General features: G+C 39.0%; 1 protein-coding gene across 3 annotated transcripts in view; it reads left to right on the forward strand.

Annotated features, from left to right (window-relative positions):
- Positions 1-13,077, forward strand: part of NFX1 (nuclear transcription factor, X-box binding 1) — a 75,026-nt gene that overhangs the window by 10,931 nt on the left and 51,018 nt on the right. For all 3 annotated transcript variants that reach the window (XM_063159014.1, XM_063159023.1, XM_063159004.1), the window contains exons 3-4: positions 2,872-3,033; positions 11,630-11,707. In XM_063159014.1, the coding sequence (XP_063015084.1) occupies positions 2,872-3,033; positions 11,630-11,707 (240 nt within the window). The remainder of the gene's footprint in view (positions 1-2,871; positions 3,034-11,629; positions 11,708-13,077) is intronic.

Genomic DNA, 13,077 nt, shown 5'->3' on the forward strand with positions numbered 1-13,077 from the left:
TTTTTGGAAGTTTGAGAATAGAAACATGTGCTGTTGACAGTGTAAACCAGACCCACAGTTTTTGGCTTTCTGAGGGAAATTTATGCTGACTCATACCATTAGTGACTGAAAACATTAAATGAAAATCAGCTCAATCTCTTCAGGGCTATAATACTGGTTTCTGTTTCAGCAACAACTTAGGTAGCTTATTCTAAGTGTTTTGCATAAGCTTAAGCACTAAGTGTTAAGGGGCTTAAATGTTCAGATGCAATAAAGAGAAATGCCAAGAATTATATTTATTAGGTATTTTACAAAGCATCTCAACCTTACATTCTGTTGCACAGAATGATAGAGATGGGTAGACTAGTTCCAAATATCTTAACTGATATCAAATCTATTGAAGACTTCTCAGCATCTCCTATTTCACAATTGAGAAAATAATAGCATAATCAGGAAGCATAAGATACATCTACTTGGAAGTTTTCTTCTCTTAGCAGGATCAAGATCTTCCTTGATCCTCTTTAACTTAAGTAAATTAACTGTCATGCTCCTGGGTTCTATTTGAATCATACAATTGAAGGTACCTCAGTCTTTTCCCCATCATTATTAAATGAGGAACATCACATGCAATAAGCAGAAAGATAAGTAATAGTCTTTCCCAGGGAACTTAAGGAGCTTCCCCCTCCAAAATAGTTGTTTATTTGCCTGCTTTATTTGGGAGCTCTTTTGGAAACACTGTCTGCCACTGTTTTCAGGGAACTAGGATTGTGGATTTTTAACTATTTCTGGGACAGCTGCAGTTTCTGAGTATGATATAGCTTTAGTCTTCTGGAGAAAATTAGTATGTTTTACAGGAGAATATTCCTTTACGGCAGATAATAATTATGGGTTAGCAAGTAGAAATTACTGTTAGTCCTAAATGTTGTGGAGCTTGATTCAGGAGGGCTAGAAAACAAATTTCAAAATTGTATTGAGGAGGAAAGACACTGTTAACACTTGCAAGCCGTGGACTTGCTTGGAATCAGATGTTGTACAAGCACATTTTGAATTGACAGTAATCTTTTTCTATTATTTTCTTTTCTTATTTCCTTCATTATGAATTTGAGCTTTCCTTCTTGTTGTGATCTGATCTAATCACAGAAGAGCAAAGTGAACTCTGTGAATAAAGCCAAATGTACTTAAGTTCAAATGTTCACAGAAATGAGATTAAAACACAAACAAGGTTAGATGTTAATACTGAAAAAATATGTATTTTATTTAATAGTAAAAGAGACAAAGAGAAAGAAAGAGAAAAGAAAGAAATAAATAGAAAAAGGGGGCTGGGAGGAGAGGGGACGAGGAGAGTGACAGAGACAGATTAAATAGAAACCTATCATCCTTTCGTGTGTTTCAATGGTGATGACAGTCCCCTGCTGAAAAGTATAGAAAGTATAAATCAATCATGGGCCAGGTGGGAACACCCAGGTGCCTCCGCTAAGGGGGGCAGGTTTGACATTTTTGCCTGCAGGACTGTGGGTCTGTTGCATCATGTTGCATCATGTGCTGTGTTCTCTGGTGCAATTCAGGTGGAAACTCCAAGGGGTTGGGGACCCCTTGGAGTGGGCCTGTGATGGGCCTTGACATCCCATCTGCTGTCCCTCACATGGATGTCTGGTAGATGTGGCTCTCCAAGGGTGGGGGGCCCTGCAGCTGGGCAAGTCTGCATAGCAGCTGGATGGGTGTTCACTGCCTCTGACTGAAGGGTATGCCATATATCCAAAAGAACTTCCTCACTTCCTCCTCGGTTTGGTGTCAGGGTCTGTGCAAGTCTGGCAGCAGATAAACCTGGGGCTATAGCCTCTACCATGAAGCTTCTGGACATCCCTGCCATGGATGTATGCTCTTCCAGTCTTAGCCATCATTTCCCAGATGTGTTATCTCTGTGCCGTAGGCAGTTTAACTCACAGTTGAGGGCCTCAGCCCAGAGACCTCATTTAGAGTGCAGTGGGCTTCCATGCAGTTTTTGTTACACAATTTGTTATAATAGGCAAAAGTCCTTCATAAAAATGTTTAAGCCATAAACCATAACATTTCAGTCTCTTGATACTTGTACAATCTTAAAATGCTACATTTTTACACAGTTCACTTGTAGTTAATATATTTTTAAATCCTGTGGACATTTTTAAGGTGTATTTGGTAGTCTTATCTTAATGGGTGAGAAGTAATCTGACAGAAATGAAGCATTATGTGGTGCCTTTCTTATGGTTGCACATCAGGCTGTGTTGACTTTAATGTGGGGTTCTTGCTTTATTTTCAAAGTACTTTTTCGCGTTTGTTCATCTGGCTCAAAAGACCCTGTACTTTGACTGTTGTTCCAGTAATTTCACTCCTAAAGCACTCACTTTAAAAAGGGCCTATTCCCATAATCCAGGTCCTTCACTATAAATATTTGTTGTGTCATCTCCTGGGAATACTTAAGGATAGGAATTAAATGTAATTTTGGCAGAGATTTCTGTATTCAAGAGCACTCATCTTCTTGGTTTAAAGTGTATGCAAAGATGAATTTCCTATATAAAGTGATGAGTAAAATCTCAAACTTCTGCCAATCTTAAAAGTATTAATAGCTTCAGAATTAATAATTAATAATAATTACTAATTTGTCAAAATGGAATTTGCATTGCCACTTTAATAAGAATCTTCTTCCTATTCTGAAGCTAAAAAAAAATGCACAGGAATTATCAAACTGGAATCTTCCATGAGTAAACTAATGTATTATCTATAGCCACTGAGCTAAAATAGCCAGAGAGCTAAAATAAGTTTCATTATAATTTAAATGAAATCTTTGAATTTGACTTGAGTTTCATTTCTCAGCTAGCTGTTCTTTTATACACAAGTAATATATTTGATTTGCAGGGTCATTGATTGAACAGCTGACCACAGAGAAGTATGAGTGCATGGTATGCTGTGAGGTGGTCCGAATAGTAGCCCCAGTGTGGAGCTGTCAGAATTGTTACCATGTATTCCACTTGAATTGCATCAAGAAATGGGCACGATCACCAGCTTCACAAGCTGAAGGTTGGTATTTTCTCAAATATATATTTTATATATATTCTATATTATGTATACATATTGTATATATAATGTATGTGATATATTCTCAAATGTATATAACAGCCAAATTCATGTGTTGCTTATGTAGTGAAAGCTATTAAGAAATATTATTTAAGATAACAATGTGACCCACCTCTAAGGCAAGGCAACCAAGTTCATTGTTAAAGGGATCCCTGGGGGTGGATTAAAGCAAAACAGCACTAAATAACTGATCAACAAATTTTATTAGAACTGCTTTGAAACCTTAAGTGAAAAAAGACTTAATGGATTTTAGAAGAGATACTGTAGGCATTCTGAAGCATATGATCGCCCTAAGAGAGGAAAACAGGAAAGAGAAAAACAGAGGAAAAGAGAGATCTATTGCCACCCATGGCTCCAGTGACGTGGCAGGGGATCATGGTCCATGGTCGTGATATGCGGTCCAAGTTCATTAAAATGGAGGCAGGCATACGTATCCGAAATTGGGGGGGTTTATAACCTTGATTCTACTAGTATCTCCAGTACTTCCTCCAGGAAGAATTCTGAGTATGCACAGTCTTCTTTCTGGAAGGTTCTGGAAGTCTGGCAGTGTCAAACAGGGGGCTTGAGTGTATGTGCCTGGAAAAATTTTCTGAACAAACGTTCCAAGCTCAGGATTTTGCGGCTGCATGGTAGTGGCTTGTGGTGGAGAGAAATTGGCATTAAAAAACCCCTCTACCATTGCTTTATAGTATCCATTTCTTACAGTGGCTTCTCCTTTAGTTCAAAGTTTCTCCTTTAGTTAAACAAACTTAAACAGCTTGTGTAAGGCAAAATTTAGCCATAAGCGGCAAATGGTTCACTACAAGTGGTAAAGCCGTAAACAAGTTTTAAACAAGTTTTTCCCTACAGTTCTGTGTATGCCTTATATAATCCTCTAACTCAATTCTTTCCAGTGTTCTAGCTAAACCTAATTTTCAGATTTGAATGGGTAAGATCATTCAATGAAATCAGTGCATCAGGATGCAAAACTCTTGATGTGTTTTTACACATCAAGAAAAACATCTCCTCTCTTATCTGTGCTTTGCTGAGCAGTGAAGCAGAAGATGCACTTCATGCATTAGCTGTCTGCTTTTACTCAACCACTTTTTAGTTTGTTTCTCAGATAAAATACTCCTGAAATTCATCCCTCATGCCATGCGATGAAAGGGAATTCAGAGAAAACAGAAAGCTTCAGCCTTTGTCATCAGCTTAAACTGTTTCAGATTCCTTGTATTTTACCGCTTTTTGAAACTCTTAAACCAGTATCTTATGCCCTTCGAATCCTTTACAGTAAGCTAAGGCTGAGTTGCAGCCATGCTCAGTTCAATTGAGTGGTGTAGACACACTCTGAAGATGGTAATCCTGAAGTAGCATTAATTTTTTTCTGTACCCTGCTTGCTCAGCATTTGCAATTCTTTGTGTCATTCTGTATCTCTCTGGGCAGACTGAGGAAATATAGTGTCACCTAGTTCCAAATTTTTGACAGTTGTTTTTCCAGACTGTAAATCTCCTGCAGAAAGGATTGGTTGCAAAGTTCTTTTTGCGGAAGATGCATAGTCAAGACTTCTGGGAAGGGCTGGTTGTGAGCTCCAGTTCTCACTTTATTTCAAAGGTGCTTGAGGTATTAGTTTACTGTCTTGGTTTGAAAAGACCGGTGTTTTCTAAGGAAGGCAGGAGCCTCTCTTGAAAATGAAAATGCAGACCCCCTCCCTCTGTATTATTTTAATTTTGAAATTCAGAGGCTGCCAGGCAAAGATACGGGAGTAGGAGTAACAGTTATTATGACGGATTTTTTTTTAAATCCAGTAATACAGAACAATACTGACAGAGTCAGAACACAACCTGACATCCTGTTGGTCGCAGTGCTGGTAGCAGTCCAATTAAATGGTGGCTGCACTCCTCCTGGAGTGACAAATGTGGTTCTGTTGAAGCAGTGATTCTGTAGAAGAGTGTAGTTTTCCTCTGAAGGTCCAGTGGTGATATAAATGGGCCTGGTCTTCCTCTGGGAATCCAGTGGGAAAAGGCTGGTGCGGATGTTCCAAATATCAGATTACATCCAGGTAGGAATGCTTATCTTCTCCCCCGGGCAGAGCATCTCACAATGGGATGATGTAATTTTATCAGTCATGCAGTGAGACTCAATGGTCCTTTAACAGAAGATATTTTCTGGAGGGAGGATTGGTTGTGGAAGAGATAAAGAAAAACTGCCCCACCTGGTTTTAAGTGGTGGCCCAATTAACAGAAGATAACTGCCCCACCTCTAACAGATGGCAATAGAATACACACCCCCAGCCACAACTTGCATTTCCAGCCTAAGACATTTACCATGAGGTGAGCACAAGGGAGAAATGTGACAATTCTTAGGAGGTTAAAAGCCAAACTTTATTTGCGAACTTTATAAGCCAAACTGAGAGTGATTGTTGAGTGACTCCCCTTTTTTGGAGTTGATTTATCTCCCTGTAACAGCTTACTCCTTATCAAAAGAGTAGCTGATTGCTTAAGGGGGCTTTTATCTTTCAAGACAGTCACTTTAGATGCTTGAATCCTGAAAGCTTTTAAAATAGAAAGATTTTGGGCCATTTGCTTTTCGTGTAAGGGTTTCTGGACTAAATACGTTACTGCATTCTGCATATGAGAAAACTACAGCTAATCATTAACTGAAGTTAAAGGTTGTGGCCTCAGTAGAGCTGATACCATAGCTCCAATAAAGACAACAGTATATATATTTTTGACCTGCAGACTTTGCTACCCCATCTTGTTTAGATTTTGTAATCCAGAGTTTATTTGTTTTACCATAGGTTGTTTCAGTATATGTTCTACATTTCAGGTATTGGATAAGGAGGAATTAATTGGAATCCTGGCACATATTACTGTCTGCTATAGGAAAAATGGGGCACTGTAATCTACTTAACTCCATAATTTGCTGGGTTTTGGAAGGGGAAAAAAAGTTGGTTTTTGTTTTTTGTTTTTTAATTTTTAATTAATTAAAATTAATTTTGATTTTAATTGGTTTTTTAAATTAAAAAAAAATTAGTTTTAATCGAAGGACACTATTTCCTTTGATTCTGCAAATGTTATAATGAATTCCAGAAAATCTTACCTAATTCAGCAACCAAAGCTTTCACTGGTATGTTTCACTTCTAGCCTATTTGCTGATAAGATGAGTTTTGAATATTCATTTTATGTTTTTGCAGTGTATCTTGGTTTGAAAGGTGTCTACCAAGGAAGGTGGGAACCTCCCTTGGTTGGAGGGACCCTTGGTAGGGGAGGGTATGACCCTCTTTCCTCTGAGTTATTATAACTTTGAAATTAAGGGGCTTTCAGGCAAACTACAGGGAAAGGAATAACAGTTCTTGATACTAGTATGTATATCAAAGCAAACAACAGCAGCAGCAGAACAAAAAACCAGAAACCCAGTACCAGCCTTCTCTAGGCTGCAGGCGCTTTCCCCTTTGGTGCAGTTACGGTCACAGCCGGCGTGAGAGCCTGTTGGCTCCCAGCCCGGCAGGGCAGGTGCAATGATTCCCTCGCAGCTGCAGGGGGCGCTGTGGCGCGAGTTCAGCTGTGTTTCCCTCACGTGGTAATGGCGGACAGGCTGGATGGTGAAATGGGCTGCAGCCGGCAGAAGCAAGCACACCCCCTGGGGTGGCAAACAAATGTAACAGAAAACTTAGGGGTTGCTGGACCTGAAGTGGTGAGTTAGAGTGTAGCAAAAAAGCCTCAGGCTGCCGCAGAAAGCGGTCGGGTCTGGGCAGGGGCAGCTGGAGTTCTCCATAGCTACTGCCACACACAGCAAGAGAGATGTACCTTCCAGGAAGGGGGAGGGGATCAGGGTCCTGGATTTTCCTCTGAGGCACCTGAATAGATAGTGAGGGTCCTTTCCAATCAGATCAGGTGTTAATAAGTTCCCAGTTCAATGGCTGCTCTAATGAACAGAGGCTCACCCACAGTAAGGAAGAAGCAATGCAGGGCTGGGCACTGTAGTGGCAAGTGAATTCTCCCCACAGTAAGCCGCTCAACTGTCTTCCTCCGATGCCAAGAGTGAGAGAGAGCTACGGGCTAAACCAAGCTGCTCACCACCTCCCGACGCCCTCCCCCGGCTGTATCTCTGCCCTTCCCAGGAGAAAGCCCCTTAGGTACGAGAGTAGCCAGCTGCACCCTTCCCCCACCCTGGCGATTTCTTTTGTCTCTTTACCAGTTGTTATTTTCTCTTAGCAACAAATGGGACAAAATTCCATAAGAGAAAGAAAAGGAAGGGGAAAAAAAGGAAAGATCCTGTCTTCCAACTGGTATTTCAGTGAAAATTGCCCCCCTTATAGGGCCTTGCAGCAGCTCTTAACCTCTGTGATTCATAGTAGAAGGCTGAAAGTGTGTGTGTGCGTGCATAATTTCTCACAATTTTTTGTGATCACAGAATTGGATCAGAGAAATCCTGAATATTTGGATGAAGTAGATAACATCCCTCGTGGGGATCTCATATAGTTTCATCTTCCAGAACAATAGTGACTTGTGTCTGTTACAAGACAAAAGGAGGTATGGATCCTTTGGGGATAAGGCACAATGCCCAGCAAGGGGAAGCTTTGGCATTAATGAAAGCAAGGCGTTGCCAGGATGGGAGTCCTGGGACACCAGCGCTAATTAAATATTGAGATACTATGCAACAGAATGCTTATTGGAAGTGAAAAACAGAAGGAGTGTACAGCTCTCTTTTATAATTTGTGCTTATTAACACGTTATATGTATGTTTTGCTCATTCCATACTTACTGATGTAATGCCTGTCTTACTGTCTGAATTTGGAGATCCAGAGCAGGCCATCAGATTAGCATCAATGTTAAGGTGGGTGCAGTTGCAAAGGAAAGGGAAGTATTTTGAATCACCACCAGTGTAATAAAATGTTTTTATGGCTCTACGTACTTGGATGGGAAGAAGCAATTAACTGTCTTAGGTCTAGATTTCTAGGTTCCAGAAACCAGTTCTAGAACTAGGTTACTGCAAAGTCTTCTCCCACTCTACACTATCTCTCTTCTCAGGCTATATTGAAGATGTCTTCCCTCAGAAACTTCTTTGCCTTCTGTTGTCTTGACAGTCACCTGAAAAATGACAGCTGATTTGGCCAAGGCAAATGAAAGAATCTCCTGATTATCTGTGGGAAGTCAAGGCATTGCTCTCTTCTTGGTCTGCTTGCTCTGTGGTGTGTTAAGGAACCTTCCCAGTCCTGCCATCCACAAGACCCTCTAGCAGTCATACTGTCAACACCTGTGAAGGGAGGCCAAAGCCCCTTCACAATGGACAGCTGGAGTGAGCCAGTGGGTGTTTTGCTTGAATCCCTGCTGTGCAGAAAATCACGCTGTGGAAAGCCAGTGTCCATAAAGGAGACAGAGGAGTCCTACAACTTTATTCAAATGAAGTGAGGGAGTCCACTACGCCATACCCCCATGGGGGTCTCTTGAGTTTTTGTAGCCTCTTTTTATCCTAAACTCCCAGCTGCATGTTGCCCTCCTTTCCCCATTGAGTTGAGGTGCTAGGAAGGTACAGACTTCCCAACTGCCTACTAAATATTCCCTCTTGGATGTGTATACTCCCCCCCACCCCCATCACACATTGTATGACCATTAAAACTAACTGTAAGCCCATCCTAGGTGGAGAAGCTAATTTCTGTAAGTCTATGATTAAGCCTGTGCGTTTTCCCCCAAAGTTCAGGAATTCAAGCTGTGCTTGGCTCTGCAACAAACTTGAGTGGCTTGATGTTTGTAATGACCCCTACGCCCATTCTTCCAGATTGAGTCATTTGTGAAGACATTTTTCTCATCTTTATTTCTACAATGTAGACTGTCAGCAGCACTCAGAACTAGAGAATGGATTTTTATTCTATCTTAGAGAGATCCTGGTCAGGAGGAGGAGTTTTGCTGGGCATCACTTTGCCATCGAGTGGAAAGATTCTTTCCTGTAAGGCAACAAGCATTTTACTAACATTTCTTGAAGAAATGTGACCTTAAGGTATTGCATAGCTAAGGTCAATCTGACAAAAAATACCTTCACTACACACAAGATCTTTGTTTATTAAGGGGAAATTGTTGTCGCTTGCCCCTTTCATTCTTCTGCTTCTTTTAAAAACTGATGTTTAAGTGGTGTTTAATTTGTGCCCTTAAATTGATAGAACAAACATTTAAGTAATTTTGTCCCTTCTTTGTAGAGAGGGTAGTTTCACTGGCATCTTCATTTTGACTGTAAGGATTGGAGAAATTTGAGGTATTACAGCTGTCTCTTTCTGTTCTGCCCATCGGCTCCACTTCCAAGTGTACCAGATTCATACCAGTCCAGTGCTGGCCTCTAACACAGCCCTTCTAAACTTCTGAGTTTCAGTGATCAGAATAGAAGCTAACAAAAATGTTGGTAAATAGTTTCAAGTAAGGAATCTTTTTATCCCAGAAGGAAGGAGAGAATAGCAATTACTGAAACAATCTCTAGTGAGAGAGAATGAGGTGTCTTATATGTGGTGTCTTGTCTTGATTCTGCTTAGACAACTGTCCTTGCGGTGTCTTTGGTTGGAGTTCTGCCAAATTCACTTCTGTTCATGAGTAGATTCAGGAAAGTGGAATGTTCTTTCTGTAGGATCATCCTCATTCTCACTTTCCTTAGTAATCAGGATTTTAAAGGAATGCTTACAGACCACTTCTTGCCAATGTGTATGCCAGGAGCCATCCTACTGTTATTCTATATTGCTGTAATGGCACCTGAATCCTGGAACAAAACTTTTATTACTCCTGATTTTGGAGGAGGGCAACCATGCATGTCCCTTGTGGGTAAACATACATTAATGTGCTTTGACCAAAGATAATCAATAACGATGAAGAAGGAACTATATCTTGCCAAGGCTGTTTTTAATAGGTTCCTATTTTTTGGGGACCTTCCCTATACTCTGGAGAAAGTGTTGCTTGTAGAGGACTAGGCATCCAGCTCCAGGGAAGTTGTTAATAGAAGAGGTCTTCTGTTAGCCTCGTGAAGCTTTTGGGGTAGACTTATCTGCACAGCTTTTGAAAACATGACATGGAGTAAGAATGAAAGAGCTTGTTAATGCCGTAATTAAGTATGATGTACTTAATTACTATACTGTAATCTCCTAGGGAATCCTGTAGTATTTAGTGTGCTGGGTTTAGGAGAAGCCACATAAGGTGCTTACTGTTTTGTCAGTAAATATGCCTTTTAGTTGCCTACTGCCTGCTTTTGCCTTCTTCCTTACACTTCTCTCTGAGTTGCTTCTTCTAAGTTCCTTTAGTTTCTAGCAGTCAAAAGAAAAAAAAGTCTTGGTCAGGAAATGCAGATTGGTCTTGACCATGAATATGAGAGTATATGCCTTGTGCCACTGTCATAGAGCTGCTCAGCCTATAATCATACAGATCTCTACAGCAGTCTTGGTGGTACAGTAATATGAGCCAGGTTAAAGAGGGGTGTGAATAAGCATGAAGTAATGGAAAGAACAGGCATGCATTAGGTAGACTGTCTAGGCAGTCTGCAATGTGAATAATTTCAATTTGTGAAAATAATTTCCATTGTACATGATGATGAGTAACATAAGTTGTTCAACCCAGTTGAAGGTGAACCAAGGTGTGCCTCTCGTTGCACTGCAATTGTCTTGTCGTAGGCAGAGTTTCCTGTTTGCAATCCCTTCTGCTTTCATAACATGAAATTATCATGAATCTTGGTCAGATTTCTTAAGTTAAGAATAATTATAAAATCACAGATTTAATAATTTACCAGCACTGAATTGATTCAGTTAAGAGAGACAAAAGTGTTAATCACTTTTTTTCTTTTTAATATCTATATATAGGTATAAAAACATTCTCTTGTCTGTGACCTCTTTTGTGTTCGCTAGCGCTCTCAGACTCATATTCTTAATGGCACAATACGTACTGAATTGGGGAAAATTAATGTTGCTTTTCTTCCACTTTACTGTTCTTCCTCTACTGCTAATGCACCCTCCTGAAACACAGAAACAAGATAACTACTATTTATTAAAATAACTTGAAGAAGAATGTAAATGAATATATTAGATTATTCTGGTTTATATAACACTGATTTTATCTGAATGGGGCAACACTAAATTTGTCTCCTACAAAACGCATAAACTTATGAGAGGATAGTGAAAAGGAAAATGCAGGTAGTGATTTGTGTGAGATAATTATGTATTCCTTACCAATTTCCCTCTCTTAACACTTTTTTTCCCCTCACAGCTTTAGATATGGTGAAATCTATGTTCCAGCCGTATATCTTATAACAGGGCGTATGATAATAGAAAAATTGGGAGTTTAAAAACTTGCGTGCTTCAATATGAGGTTGGAGCTGGTTGAAATGAAATATTATGGCTGTGTTGATGTCAATACTGTATAAAATGTATTCTTATGAATGTGTTTTCTCACCACTTTTGAGTGAGAAAACACAAGTGGAAAAATTAATTTATTTGCAACTGTGTTAAAAAACAAAGTAGAAAAACTTATTCTAGGCTTGTGGATTAGGTCTTTTATTTACTTCAAGTCCTTTTTTTTGTTTTTTTACCTACAGATGGCAATAGCGGTTGGAGATGTCCAGCTTGTCAGAATGCTTCTGTGCAAGTTCCTAAAACTTACACTTGTTTCTGTGGTGAGTTTCTCACTTGCTTTTGCAAAGAAAATAGTTTTGTCATTTTGATTCCTTTTTCTTAGTATGAATTTGAGTATTGGTGCTTGTTTGCTTACACACCTGAAACACAATTTTTAAAAAATTTTATTGACACTGGAAGGTGGCTGCATAGGGAATCATGCATGTGCTACTTGAGAAATGAAAATAAAATAGTAAGTCCCAAGTGGTAAATATTTTCATATCATTATGTAGAAATAGTGATTTTTATGGAATAATGATAGATTTTGGCTGGTATCTTGTGAGCTTTCCTTCCGTAGAAGGAACAGAATAACCTGCATGCTTATGTCTTTGTGGCAAGACCAAAATAATACACAACTCAAGGATGCAACTACCTAAACCTTTAAATTGATTTACCAATTTTGTGATTTACGTTGTTCAGACACACATGGAGCTTAAATAGGAAAAAAATGTTCAGGCTTTTCAGACCTCTGTGTAGATATGTGTTTAATAAAAAAGGTTAATGGCATGAGTATAGCACTCATTAAGCCATAAATATAAAACAAAAAGGAGAAATTATGTTACTTAATTGCATAGATACGAATAAGTTTTGTTTAGAATCAGTACTTCTGTGATCTGTATTGTTTTCACATAGCTTTCTTCTCTTTAAATCAGAGTCACTGGAAGCTTTCACCTCACTTTCTAGAAAACAGAATGTTCTGAATTTCAGACAGAAACTGTGTCAGTAAACTTATCTAAAGAAGCAAGATTTGCTAAAATAGAGTTTTATCTTTTTATCTAAATGTGTTAGTGAATCAGAAGCAGTGCAATGCAGTTAAGGCAGAGGTTTTGTACAGCAATGTATGAAACTTTATTAATATAGGGATAATAATTCAGTTATTAGAGATAATAACGCAGGCAGAATGAATTGACCATGAATGAAAATTAGAGTTTTTATAAAGTCTAATTTTAAAAAATCTAACAAACAGGACATCTGTCTGTTAAATAGGGAAGAAATTCTCCTTAGCCTAAAGACATTTCATGGTTTAGGAAATCTACAGTAAGAACTTTAAATTGTCTGCAGAATTATTACTCCCATAGCAGCATGTAGTAACATAAGAGTTCAGTCTTCTGCAGATAATTTTACATTAATGATATATAATTTGGACATCATCAGTCACTTATGTAAACCTGTCTTGTATTCGATGCAAAGCACTAACCATGTGCTGAGTGTGGTAAAGTGTGATTTTTTTTTTTCCACACTTTCACCCATGAGGAAATTCCTGTCTTATTTTTCTTCTGAAGCTTCAGATCTTTCTGGGGACTTTCCTGGGTATTCAATTAGTTTAATTGAAACTCTGTTGAATAAATGCTATCTGTAGTGTTTTTTCATA

Source organism: Melospiza melodia, chromosome 1 (assembly GCF_035770615.1).
Source record: "Melospiza melodia melodia isolate bMelMel2 chromosome 1, bMelMel2.pri, whole genome shotgun sequence".
Taxonomy (NCBI): domain Eukaryota; kingdom Metazoa; phylum Chordata; class Aves; order Passeriformes; family Passerellidae; genus Melospiza; species Melospiza melodia.